The sequence below is a fragment of the Microcaecilia unicolor genome, chromosome 13, assembly GCF_901765095.1.
Source record: "Microcaecilia unicolor chromosome 13, aMicUni1.1, whole genome shotgun sequence".
Taxonomy (NCBI): Eukaryota; Metazoa; Chordata; class Amphibia; order Gymnophiona; family Siphonopidae; genus Microcaecilia; species Microcaecilia unicolor.
Genome location: NC_044043.1, coordinates 62328687 through 62343171, shown reverse-complemented (window position 1 = coordinate 62343171; position 14485 = coordinate 62328687). Strand labels below are relative to the sequence as shown.

General features: G+C 45.4%; 1 protein-coding gene across 2 annotated transcripts in view; it reads right to left on the bottom strand.

Annotated features, from left to right (window-relative positions):
• Positions 1-865: 865 nt before the first annotated feature.
• Positions 866-14485, bottom strand: part of SCARF1 (scavenger receptor class F member 1) — a 64984-nt gene continuing 51364 nt past the window's right edge. For both annotated transcript variants that reach the window (XM_030222600.1, XM_030222601.1), the window contains 2 exons: positions 5792-5929; positions 866-2660 (listed from right to left, as the gene is read on the bottom strand). In XM_030222600.1, coding sequence (XP_030078460.1) covers positions 1615-2660; positions 5792-5929 — 1184 coding nt within the window. In that variant the 3' untranslated portion in view covers positions 866-1614. The remainder of the gene's footprint in view (positions 2661-5791; positions 5930-14485) is intronic.

Below are 14485 nucleotides of genomic sequence, written 5' to 3'. Positions count from 1 at the left end.
GCCAGCCACAGAACGTTGGAGATGAGTACAGAATCGCGGGAGAATCGCCCCCTCCCTCGCCCCTGTCCTCCATCTGAATTCCAGCCCCCCTCCGAGTTCCATGCCCCCCTCCCTCCCTCTCCTACGAGTTCCAGGCCCCCATCCCCTTCGAGTTGCAGGACCCCCTCCCTCCCTCTCCTCCCCTCTGAGTTTCATGCCCCCCTCTCCTCCGAGTTCAAGACACCTGCGCTTCCTTCCCTCTCTCTCTCCCTTCCGAGTGCAAGCACGACCTGTCCTCCTCCTGCCCATCACCTTCCTAAGTGCTGGCCAGAATTTTAAAATTCTTACCTCCGGGTCCAGCGTCATCATTGAAGTCGAGCAGGCATGGCTCTTCAAGCTGCCTTCCCTTCTGTCTCAGCTCTGCCTCTGGTCCTGCCCTCATTTCCTGTTTCCGGAAGAGCGGAACCAGAGGCAGAGCTGAGACAGAAGGGAAGGCAGCTTGAAGCGCCGTGCCTGCTCGACTTCAATGATTGACACCGGACCACGAGGTAACAAGTTTTAAATTACAGCCAGCACTTAAGAAGGCGAGGGGCAGGTGGAGGATAGGTCGTGCTTGCACTCGGAAGGGAGAGAGACGGAGGGAGGGAGGCACGGGGGTCTGGAATTCGAAGGGGAGAGAGGGTGGGAGGAAGCCCTGGAACTCGGATGAGGGGGCCAAGCTGGAACTCGGAGGATAATCTTGCTAGCGCCCGTTTCATTTCTGTCAGAAACAGGCCTGTTTTACTAGTTTTTTAATATATTGGTAATACATTGGCCATCCTCCAATGTTTAGGTAATGTAGATGATTTTAATGAGATGTTACAAATTACCAATAGCCATTCTTCAATTTCATTTTTGTCTTATTTCAGTATTCTGGGATATATACCATCTGGTCCAGGGGATTTGCTACTCTTTAGTTTTTCAATTTGCTTTACCATATCTTCCAAATTCACTGAGATCTGCTTCAGTTTGTCTGTATAATCACCATTAAGTATTATTTCTGGTGTGAGCATCTCTTACATCCTCCTCAGTGAAAGTGAAAGCAAATAATTAATTTACAAGTAAAAACCTTTATTTAAATAAAATATGTCTGGTAGTTATGTAAAAACATTAATCTGAATTCTGATGAACATTCTTTTTTTTTTTGCCATATTTGCTATAATGCCCATGGTTTTAAGAGAGCAATTTTCAAAAGCCATTTACACAGATAAATGGTGATTTACATCAGTAAAAGGGTTTTTGGAAAGCTGCCCAACCTCCCCTTGGGCAAAAGTACCTGCATTTTTCTACAGCACCGATATTGAATGGAGGGGCTCCCAGGGTGATGATTAGGATGGAAAATGTAACAATAAATTTACTGTTAGTTTTGAAAGAAAAACAAAAAAAAACACAGAAAAAGCAAGTGCAAATCTCTGCAGGGACTTAGGCAGTTCTTAAAGGGAAAGTACACTCATGAAAACAGGTGCAAAGCCCATAGAATGCAAGTACCTGTGTAGTTTTGAAAATTGCTTCCTAAACAGGGTTTCAGTTTGCTAAAATTCAGTCAGAATCTGTTTCTGTTATCCCAGATCTATGAGATCAGATCCACAGCTCGTGTCACTGTGAATGAAGAAAAGGTGTGTTATGGTTGGATACGTTCTCATACTTGGGTTCTGTTTCTTCTTCCTCAGTGACATTTTGCTCACATGTTTCTAGGTCCTTTAGTTGGGAACACATTTTCATTGTTTCTTGATTTTCACAGTGTGAAGTTCCAATCATTTTTGTTCCATTGTCTGCCTTTGAAACCATTTTCTTCAGAATGAACGATGATGGAATAGGAGGCTTCTTTGCTGCATAATCTTGATTTCTGGCAACAGAAGAGTCGCATGGCTCTTGAGGTGATTTTAGAGTCCTTTCTGAGTCCTCCTGACAGGGAATCTTTGACAGTGAATTCAGGATGACTCTGGATTTCTTCTCTTTGGGTACCGTGGGGGTGCCCTGAACATTAATCCTCAGTCTGTTCTCCTTTTTGTTCTTCTGTTTGACTCTCTGAAAGCCACCTAAACATGTTACAACTGGTGGAACCAATCTGTGTCTGTATTCTTCTGAGATTTTACTGGTTGAAGACAGTGTCCCAGCAGGTCCAATGCTCTCATAAACTGTTGTTATACTTTTCCTTTTTCTTTTCATTTCAGAATTTGTTTTTGAAAAGTCATCTATTTCGTTTTTTTGGGTAGCCTTTGGTATGTTGATCATTGTCCATCTGTGACTCCGTATAGGTGTTCTAGAGGACACTTTATAATCCTCACCTTCTTTCGTGGGCTCTGCCTTTTCATTAGCTTCATGAATCTCGCCGGATTGCTGTGGTTCTTCCCCTCCCGCTGGAGAATATGACGAGAAAGAAGAAAGTTTGGCAAGACTCCATGGGATCTTGGACTTTCGGGCAAGAATTGGTGTTTCAGTTGTAGAGTCTGTTCTACACTCAGGACCAAATTTAGTCCCTTCTGCAAAAGAAACGGAAGGCCTCTTGACTTTGGCAATACTAGAAGTTCGTGGAATAGGAAAAGGCTGAGAAACATCTTCAGAGTTAAATACAGATACATCAGGAACAATGTTCTGCAAATTTATCTCGTCAAGCTCATCCACTGCAGCTGAAGAATTATCTGAAAACAGAAAAAGCATGAGGATAAAGTAACATTAAAGTCAACTAGAATTTTCAATAAAGCACTGACTGGATGTCATGTGAGGGTATGGGTTGGTCGTCCTAGTTGTGTATGGCCAAGACAATCAAGTTTTATTTCCATTTGATATACTGCCCATCAGAAAAGGCCATCTAAGCGGTTTACATCACAAATATAAAAGCCAGAAAAGAACTACAATTAAAATACAGGAAAATGCAATGTCTGTGTGTCTGCAGGTCCCCCCTCCCCCACTCTAATCAGTCAAGCAGAACGTAGGCAAGTCAAACAGGATAACATTTAAGAAACAGGTAAGATTTCAGAGCTGTCGTATGGAGAACCAATGGCAAAGGCATTCCACAACAATGGGGCTACCACTGAAAAAAATAGAAGAGCGAGTGGATGCTAAGTGGAGAAGATGACAAGAGGGATCGATAATAAGCGCCTGTTGGGAAGAACGAAGTGTACGAGGGGGATCATAGGATGAAAGTAATTGGCTAATGAGCTGTTAACCAATTATTATTAATTGGCATCAATTAGGATTTGTGTGCACATCTGGCTGTGTGCCATTCTAGAACATTGGGGGCCTAAATCCCATAGCGCACATTCCAAAAGGGTGTGTGGCTATTGGAGGGGCATGGGTGTGTCAGGGGCATTCTGAAAAATTGAGTGCAGTGTTATAGAATAACTAGTGGAACCATGCCCGTTTCCTCAACACTGAAACGGGCCCTAGGTAGGCTGTCCTGTAAGCTTTGTTTTTCTCTCTCCCCTGCCCTCCCCTCCATGTCCAGCAATTCTCCCCTCCCCTCCATGTCCAGCGATTCTCCTCTTCCCTCCCATCCATGTCCCGCGATTCTCTCCTCTACTGTCCTCCCATCCCATCCATGTCAATCAATTCTGCCCTGCCCTGCCCTCCCCTCCCCTTCCTTCCTTCCATCCTCCCTCCCTCCCTCCCCTCGATGTCCCATGATTCTCTCCTCGCCTCGATTTGTACCTGAACGTTCTCTGACTGGCTGGTGCTGGCTTCCGTTCGTAACATCCTTCCTGATGTCAGCTCACCTCCAGCATTCCCTTCCCTCTCATTGTTCTGCCCTCTCACGTTATTACGTTTTGACATGAGGGCGGACCAATGGGAATAGATGTTATGAACCCAGCAATCCAGACGTAGAATGTTGGAGGTGCAAATTATTATATAGGATGGGTTTCCACGCCCAACTTGGACGCCAGGATTTATATCGGGTTTCAGCAGATGTAAGTCTGGCATCCAGAACTGGGTGTGGGAATCGGTGCTAAGCGCTGTTCTATAAAGGGCACACACCCTTTCTAGAGCGCTTAGTGCCAATCTTTTCCAGTGCCAACTTTTGAGTGCCATTTATACAGTTCTCCCCATACAGGCTATGTGCACATACTTTTACTATAATATCACCAAAATTTGTCCCTTCTTTTCAGTGCGCACTACCAAAACCCTTATCCACGCTCTTATAACCTCAAACTTAGATTATTGCAACTTGCTTCTCACAGGTCTCCCACTAAGCCATCTCTCTCCCTTTCAATCTATTCAAAATTCTGTTGCACAACTTGTATTCCGCCTGTGTCGCTATGCTCATATTAGACATCTCCTCAAGTCATCTCATTGGCTCCCTATCCGTTTCCATGTACAGTTCAAACTCCTCCTATTGACTTACAAGTGCATTCACTCTGCAGCTCCTCAGCACCTCTCCATATCTCTCCTTACACTCTTCCCCGGGAACTCCGCTCATCGGTTAAATCTCTCTTATCTGTACCCTTCTCCTCCACTGCCAACTCCAGACTCTGTTCCTTTTATCTTGCTGCACCATATGCCTGGAATAGACTTCCTGAGTCAGTACGTCAACCTTCAACTCTGGCCGTATTCAAATCTAGGCTAAAAGCCCACCACTTTGAGGTTGCTTTTAACTCCTAATTCCTATTCACCGGTTCATGTACCCATGTTTGTAGTAATTCCCTTATCCATTATTTATCCTGTTTGTCTGTCTTGATTAGATTGTAAGCTCTGTTGAGCAGGGATGGTCTCTTACATATTTAGCGTACAGCGCTGCGTACATCTAGTAGCACTATAGAAATGCTAAGTAGTAGTAGTAGTTTTACATGCATGGAACCCAATGAATATTAAAACAAGTTATTTCTATACATAAAACTGTGCTTAATGTACCTGAATGCTTTTACAATTACTTCTAAAATGGCATTTTAGTATGCATGCTTACATTTTTACCAGTGTGCCAGTAAAATTTATTTTGTAGCAAGACTTTTAGTTATCTGACTACATTTCTTTGAAATCATCCTCCCAATTATTTGTGGAATAATTTATCACAGAGCTTGTGTCCTTCATTCTTCACCTACTAACTTTATTTACCCTGTTCTCAGACGAAGCTTACAAGGCTTGTCTCCTCTCATTGACCTGCCCAGAAGACAGACCATAAGGGAAGACTTTGAACCTTGACAATAGGTATTATTACCAAAACAAGAGTGTTTCGTAGGTTATGTAGGCAGAACTGTCTCACTAAACTGGTGTAAGATGATGAGACTACGCAGTCTCCAATGCTGCAAACGAATGTTGAACTGAAAATGCCAAGCTATGCATAGACTCTAAAGAACTCTGACATCAGGGGCGTAGCCACGGGTGGGCCTGGATGGGCCCAGGCCCACCCACTTTTGCTACAGGCCCACCCTGCCCGCGACAGCCCCCTGCACTGACCTGAAGCGCGTTCTCCCTCCAATCCAGCACCGGCGATCATAGCCAGCCTTCTACCACGTCCAGCAGGAAGTTGCAGAGTAGGCGGGACGTGCCTGAGAAGAAGCTCCGACGACGCGCGCTGGACATGGTAGAAGGCTGGCTATGATCGCCGGTGCTGGATTGGAGGGAGAACGCGCTTCAGGTCAGTGCAGGAGGCTGTTGCGGGCGGGGCGGTCGCGGGTGGACACAAAATGTGGTGGCGGCGGCGGCAGGCGGGGGGTGGACGGTGGAGAGGAAAGAGGTCTGTGCCCACCCAGTCCGCCTCCAGGCCCACCCAAAAATTAATCGCTGGCTACGCTACTGTCTGACATGCTTTGTCTCTGGGAGGTCTCATAGATGATACCTTCTCTCGGGGGAACACAGTAAACAGGACCTTCTTCATCCGTGTCAAAAGAAGAGAAGGAGTTCTGCGAAGCGCAGCCCGTGGAAGGAGACTCAATGAAGCTGTGGTTAAAAGGAATCTCTGTGTCATGATGGGAGACTGAAGGAGAGAAAAACAAGAATTTCTGGGCTCAGTTTAAACAGCTGGATATCTTATTTATTTATCTCAAATCGCAACAGCATAAGTCAGGGGTGGGCAACAGGTCAACGAGGGCCCCAACTCATTCAGGATACTGGGCTAGATGGACCATTGGTTATTCTTATGTCCTTAATATGCGTGCGATTGATTTGCATGTACCGCTTCCATTGTATTCAAATAAATCTCATGCATATTCATTGTGGAAATCTTGAATACCCAACTGGGTTATGGCCCTCAAAGTCCATGGTTTCACACCCACGGTATAAGCAATTTTTAAAACCATGTCTTTGGCTAGAACACTGCTGTACACATGGAAATGGGCTTTTTGAAAATTGATCATCCTATATGTAAGTAAAATAGTGCAACTACGTACATAATTCTACCCACAGCAGGGGGAGGCATTCCTAGGGCTATAGTCAGGGTAGGTTTGCAAATATGCTTGTACTTTAGCATTTTCAAAAGTTATTTTACTCAGAAAAAAGTACCTGCCCAACAATTATTGAACATAATTTATTACTGTATGCACATATAAAGATGCTGGCCAAATAAACCCAACACCACTTAAAGTTGACCATCATAGTAACATAGTAACATAGTAGATGACGGCAGAAAAAAGACCTGCACGGTCCATCCAGTCTGCCCAAGATAAACTCATGTGTATACCTTACCTTGATTTGTACCTGTCTTTCTCAGGGCACAGACCGTATAAGTCTGCCCAGCAGTTTTTCCTGCCTCCCAACCACCTGTCCCGCCTTCCATCACCGGCTCCGGCACAGACCGTATAAAAGTCTGCCCTCCCCTATCCTCGCCTCCCAACCACCAACCCCTCTTCCCCCCACCTGCTCTGCCACCCAATTGTAGCTAAGCTTCTGAGGATCTTTTCCTTCTGCATAGGATTCCTTTATGCACATCCCATGCATGTTTGAATTCCGTTACTGTTTTCATCGCCACCACCTCCCGTGGGAGGGCATTCCAAGCATCCACCACCCTCTCCATGAAAAAATACTTCCTGACATCTTTTCTGAGTCTGCCCCCCCTTCAATCTCATTTCATGTCCTCTCGTTCTACCGCCTTCCCATCTCCGGAAAAGATTCGTTTGCGGATTAATACCTTTCAAATATTTGGAGCAAAAGGTGGCTATGGAGCTCATTTTCAAGAGAAAAACATCCAAAAAGGTGGCATAAATCTGCATTTGGATGTTTTTCTCACAAAAATGTCCAAATTGGTATTTTCAAAACCATTTTTAGACGTTTTTCCGTCAGAAGTGTGTTCAAATCACAAGGAGGGCATGTCAGGGGCGTGCTAGAGGTGGAATCTGGGCATTCCTAACCCTTGCCATTTTTTAGCCATAATGGAACAAAACAAAACCGTCCAGGACTAAAACTAAGACGTATTGAGCTAGACCTGTTTTTATAACGAATAAGGCAAAAAAGGAGCCTATATGACAGCCTCAGGTGTTAGAGCCAGGTCTATCAGAGCAGCATGCAGGTCCCTGGAGTAGTGTAGTGGTCAGCGTATTGCAGTGCACCATGGCGTGGGGGACTCAGGTCCCTATCTCCCTCTACCTGTCACATTTGTAGGGGAAACTGTGAGCCCTCCAAAACTCATCAGGAACCCACTGTACCCACATACAGTGGTGGAAATAAGTATTTGATCCCTTGCTGATTTTGTAAGTTTGCCCACTGACAAAGACATGAGCAGCCCATAATTGAAGGGTAGGTTATTGGTAACAGTGAGAGATAGCACATCACAAATTAAATCCGGAAAATCACATTGTGGAAAGTATATGAATTTATTTGCATTCTGCAGAGGGAAATAAGTATTTGATCCCCCACCAACCAGTAAGAGATCTGGCCCCTACAGACCAGGTAGATGCTCCAAATCAACTCGTTACCTGCATGACAGACAGCTGTCGGCAATGGTCACCTGTATGAAAGACACCTGTCCACAGACTCAGTGAATCAGTCAGACTCTAACCTCTACAAAATGGCCAAGAGCAAGGAGCTGTCTAAGGATGTCAGGGACAAGATCATACACCTGCACAAGGCTGGAATGGGCTACAAAACCATCAGTAAGACGCTGGGCGAGAAGGAGACAACTGTTGGTGCCATAGTAAGAAAATGGAAGAAGTACAAAATGACTGTCAATCGACAAAGATCTGGGGCTCCACGCAAAATCTCACCTCGTGAGGTATCCTTGATCATGAGGAAGGTTAGAAATCAGCCTACAACTACAAGGGGGGAACTTGTCAATGATCTCAAGGCAGCTGGGACCACTGTCACCACGAAAACCATTGGTAACACATTACGACATAACGGATTGCAATCCTGCAGTGCCCGCAAGGTCCCCCTGCTCCGGAAGGCACATGTGATGGCCCGTCTGAAGTTTGCCAGTGAACACCTGGATGATGCCGAGAGTGATTGGGAGAAGGTGCTGTGGTCAGATGAGACAAAAATTGAGCTCTTTGGCATGAACTCAACTCGCCGTGTTTGGAGGAAGAGAAATGCTGCCTATGACCCAAAGAACACCGTCCCCACTGTCAAGCATGGAGGTGGAAATGTTATGTTTTGGGGGTGTTTCTCTGCTAAGGGCACAGGACTACTTCACCGCATCAATGGGAGAATGGATGGGGCCATGTACCGTACAATTCTGAGTGACAACCTCCTTCCCTCCGCCAGGGCCTTAAAAATGGGTCGTGGCTGGGTCTTCCAGCACGACAATGACCCAAAACATACAGCCAAGGCAACAAAGGAGTGGCTCAGGAAGAAGCACATTAGGGTCATGGAGTGGCCTAGCCAGTCACCAGACCTTAATCCCATTGAAAACTTATGGAGGGAGCTGAAGCTGCGAGTTGCCAAGCGACAGCCCAGAACTCTTAATGATTTAGAGATGATCTGCAAAGAGGAGTGGACCAAAATTCCTCCTGACATGTGTGCAAACCTCATCATCAACTACAGAAGACGTCTGACCGCTGTGCTTGCCAACAAGGGTTTTGCCACCAAGTATTAGGTCTTGTTTGCCAGAGGGATTAAATACTTATTTCCCTCTGCAGAATGCAAATAAATTCATATACTTTCCACAATGTGATTTTCCGGATTTAATTTGTGATGTGCTATCTCTCACTGTTACCAATAACCTACCCTTCAATTATGGGCTGCTCATGTCTTTGTCAGTGGGCAAACTTACAAAATCAGCAAGGGATCAAATACTTATTTCCACCACTGTATAGGTGCCCCCTTCACTCCTTCACTTATAAGGGCTATTGTAGTGGTGTACCGTTGTGGGCAGTGGGTTTTGGGGGGCTCAGCAGACAAGGGAGCAATGGTGAGATGTGTACCTGGGAACATGTTTTTGAAGTTCACTGCAGTGCCCTCTAGGGTGCCCTATTTATCTCCTGGGATGTCTGGGAGACTAGTCTACTAAAAATGCTGGCCCCTCCTACATCCCAATGGCTTGATTTTCTACGTTTTTCACTTGGACTTTTTTTTTTTTTTTTTTAATGGACTGAAAAACAAAACGTCCAAAGCACAAAACCTTGTTAGAAACAGTATTTATTTTCGAAAACAAAAAGATAGACGTTTTTGTTTTTTGAAAATGAACTTCTTTTCTATTCAGATTCTGGACGTTTTTTTGCAAAATGTCTAAAGTCAGACTTGGATGTCATATCGAAAATGCCCCTCCACATCTCTTACGGACCTCAGTGGTGACTCGTTCCACACAGGATCACAGTCCTGTGTCTCACCTTACTCATCATTGATCTAAAATCAAATCACTTTAATAACACATTACTCTATTAATATTCAAAAACACTTATCTTTAAGATAGGGACCCACAACCATATGCCATGTTTTGCTGAGGGCGGCTTCAGGGTAAGGTCCACTAAAAAAAAAATGCAATGAAGTTGGTGAGACAGTTGAGTGGACCTTACCTTGAAGCAGTCCACGGCAAAATACGGTGCATGGTTGCAGGTCCCTACATTAAAGATAAGTGTGTTTTGAATATTAATAAAGTATTATTAAAGTGATTTGATTTTGGATCGAGTTTGGACCAATGATGAGTAAGGTGAGACACAGGACTGTGATCCTGTGTGAAATGAATCACTGCTGAGGTCCATAAGAGATATATCCACCTTTTGCTCCTGACATTAAAGCTGAAGTGATGTTGGGTTTATTTGAGTTATACATGTGATGCCCCCACTACTGAAATTGATTGGGACTGTTTAAAAGATATATAAAGATGTTGGTCAGCAATATGGGTGGTGGAGGGGGAAGACATGCAGGGCCGCAGAGAGACTGGGACGGGCCCAGGGCAAGGCCGCCCCCGGGGCACTGCCCCCACTGCCCCCCCCCCCGAGGTCATCGTCGTCGCCACCCCCCTCCACCCGCCTCCCTCCGTCCACCACCGGGCCGGGCCCCCTGAATTCAAATCATAGTGCCTCACCTCGACCTCGCTCTGTGTGAAAGAAGCGCAGCAGCGGCAGTCTGCAGATCGTCTCCCGTCAGGCCTTCCCTCCCTGTGTCCCGCCCTTGCGCAAGTTACGTCAGATGAAGGCGGGACACAGGGAGGGAAGGCCCAAAGGGAGGTGATCTGCAGACTGCCGCTGCTGCGCTTCTTTCACACGGAGCGAGGTCGAGGTGAGGCACTATGATTTGAATTCAGGGGGGCCCGGCCCAGTGGTGGACGGAGGGGGGCAGGTGGAGGGGACTGCGGCGCCGGGCCCCCCTTGGAGGCCCGGGCCCGGGGAATTTTGTCCCCCCTTGCCCCCCCCTTGCCCCCCCCCTTGGCGGCCCTGAAGACATGTACTGTATTAAACACAATATTAGACTGTAAGCTCTTTGAGCAGGGACTGTCTTTCTTCTATGTTTGTGCAGCGCTGCGTATGCCTTGTAGCGCTATAGAAATGCTAAATAGTAATAGTAGTAGTAGGAACCAGTGTAATATTAAATCATGATTTGGAAATCAGTAGGTGTTACTGCCAGGTTTTCAAAAGAGGATGAACATCTACTAGGCTTTATGTTACCAACTGCCGTGAAGTTGATCATAAACAATTGGAAAGACAATGCTTAAATCGGCTACAGCCAGTGTTGGAACACATTGTGCTTGTTTTATAAATATGAAGAGCAGTTACAGCAGGGAAAAGTTACTCAGGGCTAAGGACTCAGTGTCAATGGAATAGATTAAACTCATATGTATCAACACTTCCAGTTTAACTGCTGATTAAGTGCTGGACCTGGTTCAGTAGTTTCTTGTATTTTTATTTTGTTCTGATATGGTTTAAAATTGAAAATTGTAGTTTGAATTGCAAAAAAAAAACAGAAGAGTACCTACACAAAAAGGAAATGCACGAAAAGAGGAAGTGACGTCAGCCCTAGAGATGGCAGCTTGATTTATGAGCTCTGCTGTCTCCGGAGCAAAAAAGAAGCTTCCCCTGCGTTTAACTAAGAACTTTACTCACCTAAACGGCGGAGAAACCATCGGAACGATGGCAGCGAAGAAAAAGTTGGCGAAGTTCAAATTCGGGGCTGATACGCCCAATGCGAGCGAAGGATCGCGCCTCCGGACACGCGGTGCAAAGATGGCCGCCGAGGAGAGCGAATCCGACCCAGATCCCGAAGAGCAAATGGAACGCGAAACGGAGCTGAGTAAACGGGATTTCGTACGTTGGTTTAAAGATCTTAAAACTGAATTGGTGGCGACTCGGTGAAGTATTCAAACCGCTGTAACGGAGTTGCACGAAGAACTAAAAGAGATTGGCAATCGTGTGGCGGAGAATGAGGAAAAAACGGAGGCAGCAATGGCGGAAGTGAAAGAACTCCGGGGAGCGCTTCGAGCTGAAAAACAAGTAAGAGCAGACTTGGAAATAGCGCTGGAGGATCTGGAAAATCGCACAAGACGGTGCAATTTGAGATTTAGGGGCATCCCCGAAGAGGACCAGTATAAAGATCCAGAAAAGGTAGTGAAGGAAATTTGCGTTTTTTTACTACAGCAAGACTCTAATGGGCAGCAAGAATTAGAGCCCATAGAATTGGAAAGAGCCCACAGAAGCTTAGGGCCACCAAGAGGGGGATTGCCCAGAGACATAGTGGCATGCTTCCATAAATATACTGTTAAAGAGAGAATATGGAAGAAAGCAAGAGAAATGGGAGATGTAAACTGGCGGTCAGTTAAAGTTAAAATCTTCCAAGATTTAGCAAGGAAAACATTGCAGAAAAGAAGAGACTTTAAAGACATTACTGCTTATTTGCAAAAGGCAGGACTGCGATATCGTTGGTTATTCCCATTTGGATTACAGGTTACAGTGGGCAATAATACCAAACGCCTTCACACACATCAAGGAGCGTGGAAACTATTGAGAGAAATGGGATGTACGGATGTTCCCAGAGATGAAGAGGCGAACAGGCAATCTTCTAACAATTCGAGGAGGATGGAGCAGAATGGCTGGCAGAAGGTTGGGGAAAAGAAAAAGCAGACACCCCCAAGGGAGGACAGAGATGAAGATCAGTCAGTAGCAGTCACCTGAATGAGAGCGATATAGCTGCTGGATTTGAACTATTCATGTTTTGATTGGAGTTGGTGAGAGACATGGGGAAAGGAATGTTATATGTAGATGTTAAAGTAGAAGAGAACAAATGTTAATGATTAAGTTGGAAACGCAGGGGGTTAAGATTCTATGGATAAACATTAGAGTGGTCAGGCTCTGGGGAAGGCTAGCTTCCTAAAGGGTACGACTGGCACGAGACGAAGTTTGCCAGTTACAAGGGGGAATAAGGGGGGGGGAAGGGGGGAGGGGGGTTGGGGTTGGGAAAGGGGGGAGTACGAATTGGATCATGGAATGTTAATGGATTAAATAACCCGGGAAAGAGAAGTATTATATTTAGGGAATTGCGGAAACTGAATTGGGATATAGTAATGTTGCAAGAGACACACATTAAACAAAGTGATGAATCCCTGATCAAGAACAAGGGCCTGGGTACGGGGTACGCCCTAGCAGACTCCAGGGGAAATAAGACGGGAGGATTGGTGATTTATGTGAAAGATCACTTGAAGTTTAACAAAGAAGCAGTTTACAAAGATAAAGAGGGAAGATGCTTAGCAATTAAAGGGAATTTGAATGGTCGACAGGTTACATTTATTAATGTATATGCTCCTAATGTGGGGCAGGGAAAATACTTTGATGGGCTACGGGAAGAATTGCTCCCTTTTGTGAGGGGGGGAGTGTTGATGGGGGGGGACTTTAACCATTCAGTGGGATCACTGGACCACTCCATTAGACAGAAGGGAGGGGGCGGATATAACGGGCGACAATTCCACAGATTAATGAGAGAATTGGATTTGATTGATATATGGAGACTGAAACATCCGGGCAGACGACAATTCACGCACTATGCTCACGTACAGGGAACATATGCGAGAATTGATGCTATTTGGGGGAGCAGGAATGAGTGGGGGGAAGTGCGAGACGCAGAAATTGAAAACATTCATGCTTCTGATCATGCACCGGTTTGGGTGAAGCTAGATGGGTTGGGGGAGAGGAGGGGAAGTCAAATTTGGAGATTAAATGAATCCCTCTTAGACAAGGTCGAAGACTGCCAAGAAATAAGATCCACCATTAAAGAGTATCTAGAATTAAACGATACAGGGGAAGTGTCAGAGGGGATACTCTGGGATGCACTTAAAGCGGTGGTGAGGGGGGTGTTTATACGTAAAGGAACATACCTGAAGAAGAAGAGGGCAGCTCACGAGATCGAAGTAAGGCATAATTTGGCGAGACTAGAAGCACTACACCAGAGGGAGGGTAAACATCAGCAGCTTCTGGAGCTTAAAAAGTGGAGGGGAGAGCTGCAACAAATTCAGCTGAGAGCAATGGAGTTCCAGAGGCAATTACTACAACAGAGATTCTTTGAATTCAGCAATAAAGCGGGTGCTATGCTGGCAAAAGGGCTAAGGGATAGAAGGATTCGAAACACGGTTACTAAAATAAAAGGGCCAAAAGATGCAATGCTTCACCAAGATGGGGAAATTAGAGAGCAATTTGTAAAATTCTATAAGACATTATATAGCAAAGAATCTAGAGCCTCCAAAGGTGAAATTAGAGAATTTCAACAGAGTCTGGGATTGAGGAGGGTTACGGCCCAACAAAGGGAGAAAATTGAAGCTACGGTGACCCTAGAGGAAGTAGTAAAAGTTATCAAAGGGCTGAAAGGGGGGAAATCCCCTGGGACGGATGGGTTCACGGCCAAATATTATAAGCTCTTTCATCAAGAGCTAGGGCCACTACTGGTAAGATTGGGCAATGCTTGTTTTGTAGAACAGGGTTTACCGCCAAGCATGCATGAAGCCGGAATATCGGTGCTCCTAAAACCTGGGAGAGATCCAACATTATGTGGCTCCTACCGCCCGATTTCTTTGCTGAATGTAGACGTAAAAATTCTGGCCAGGCTCATGGCAGATAGATTGAGTGAGATTTTGCCTTCTCTTATTCATGAAGATCAATCTGGCTTTATACGTCAAAGACAA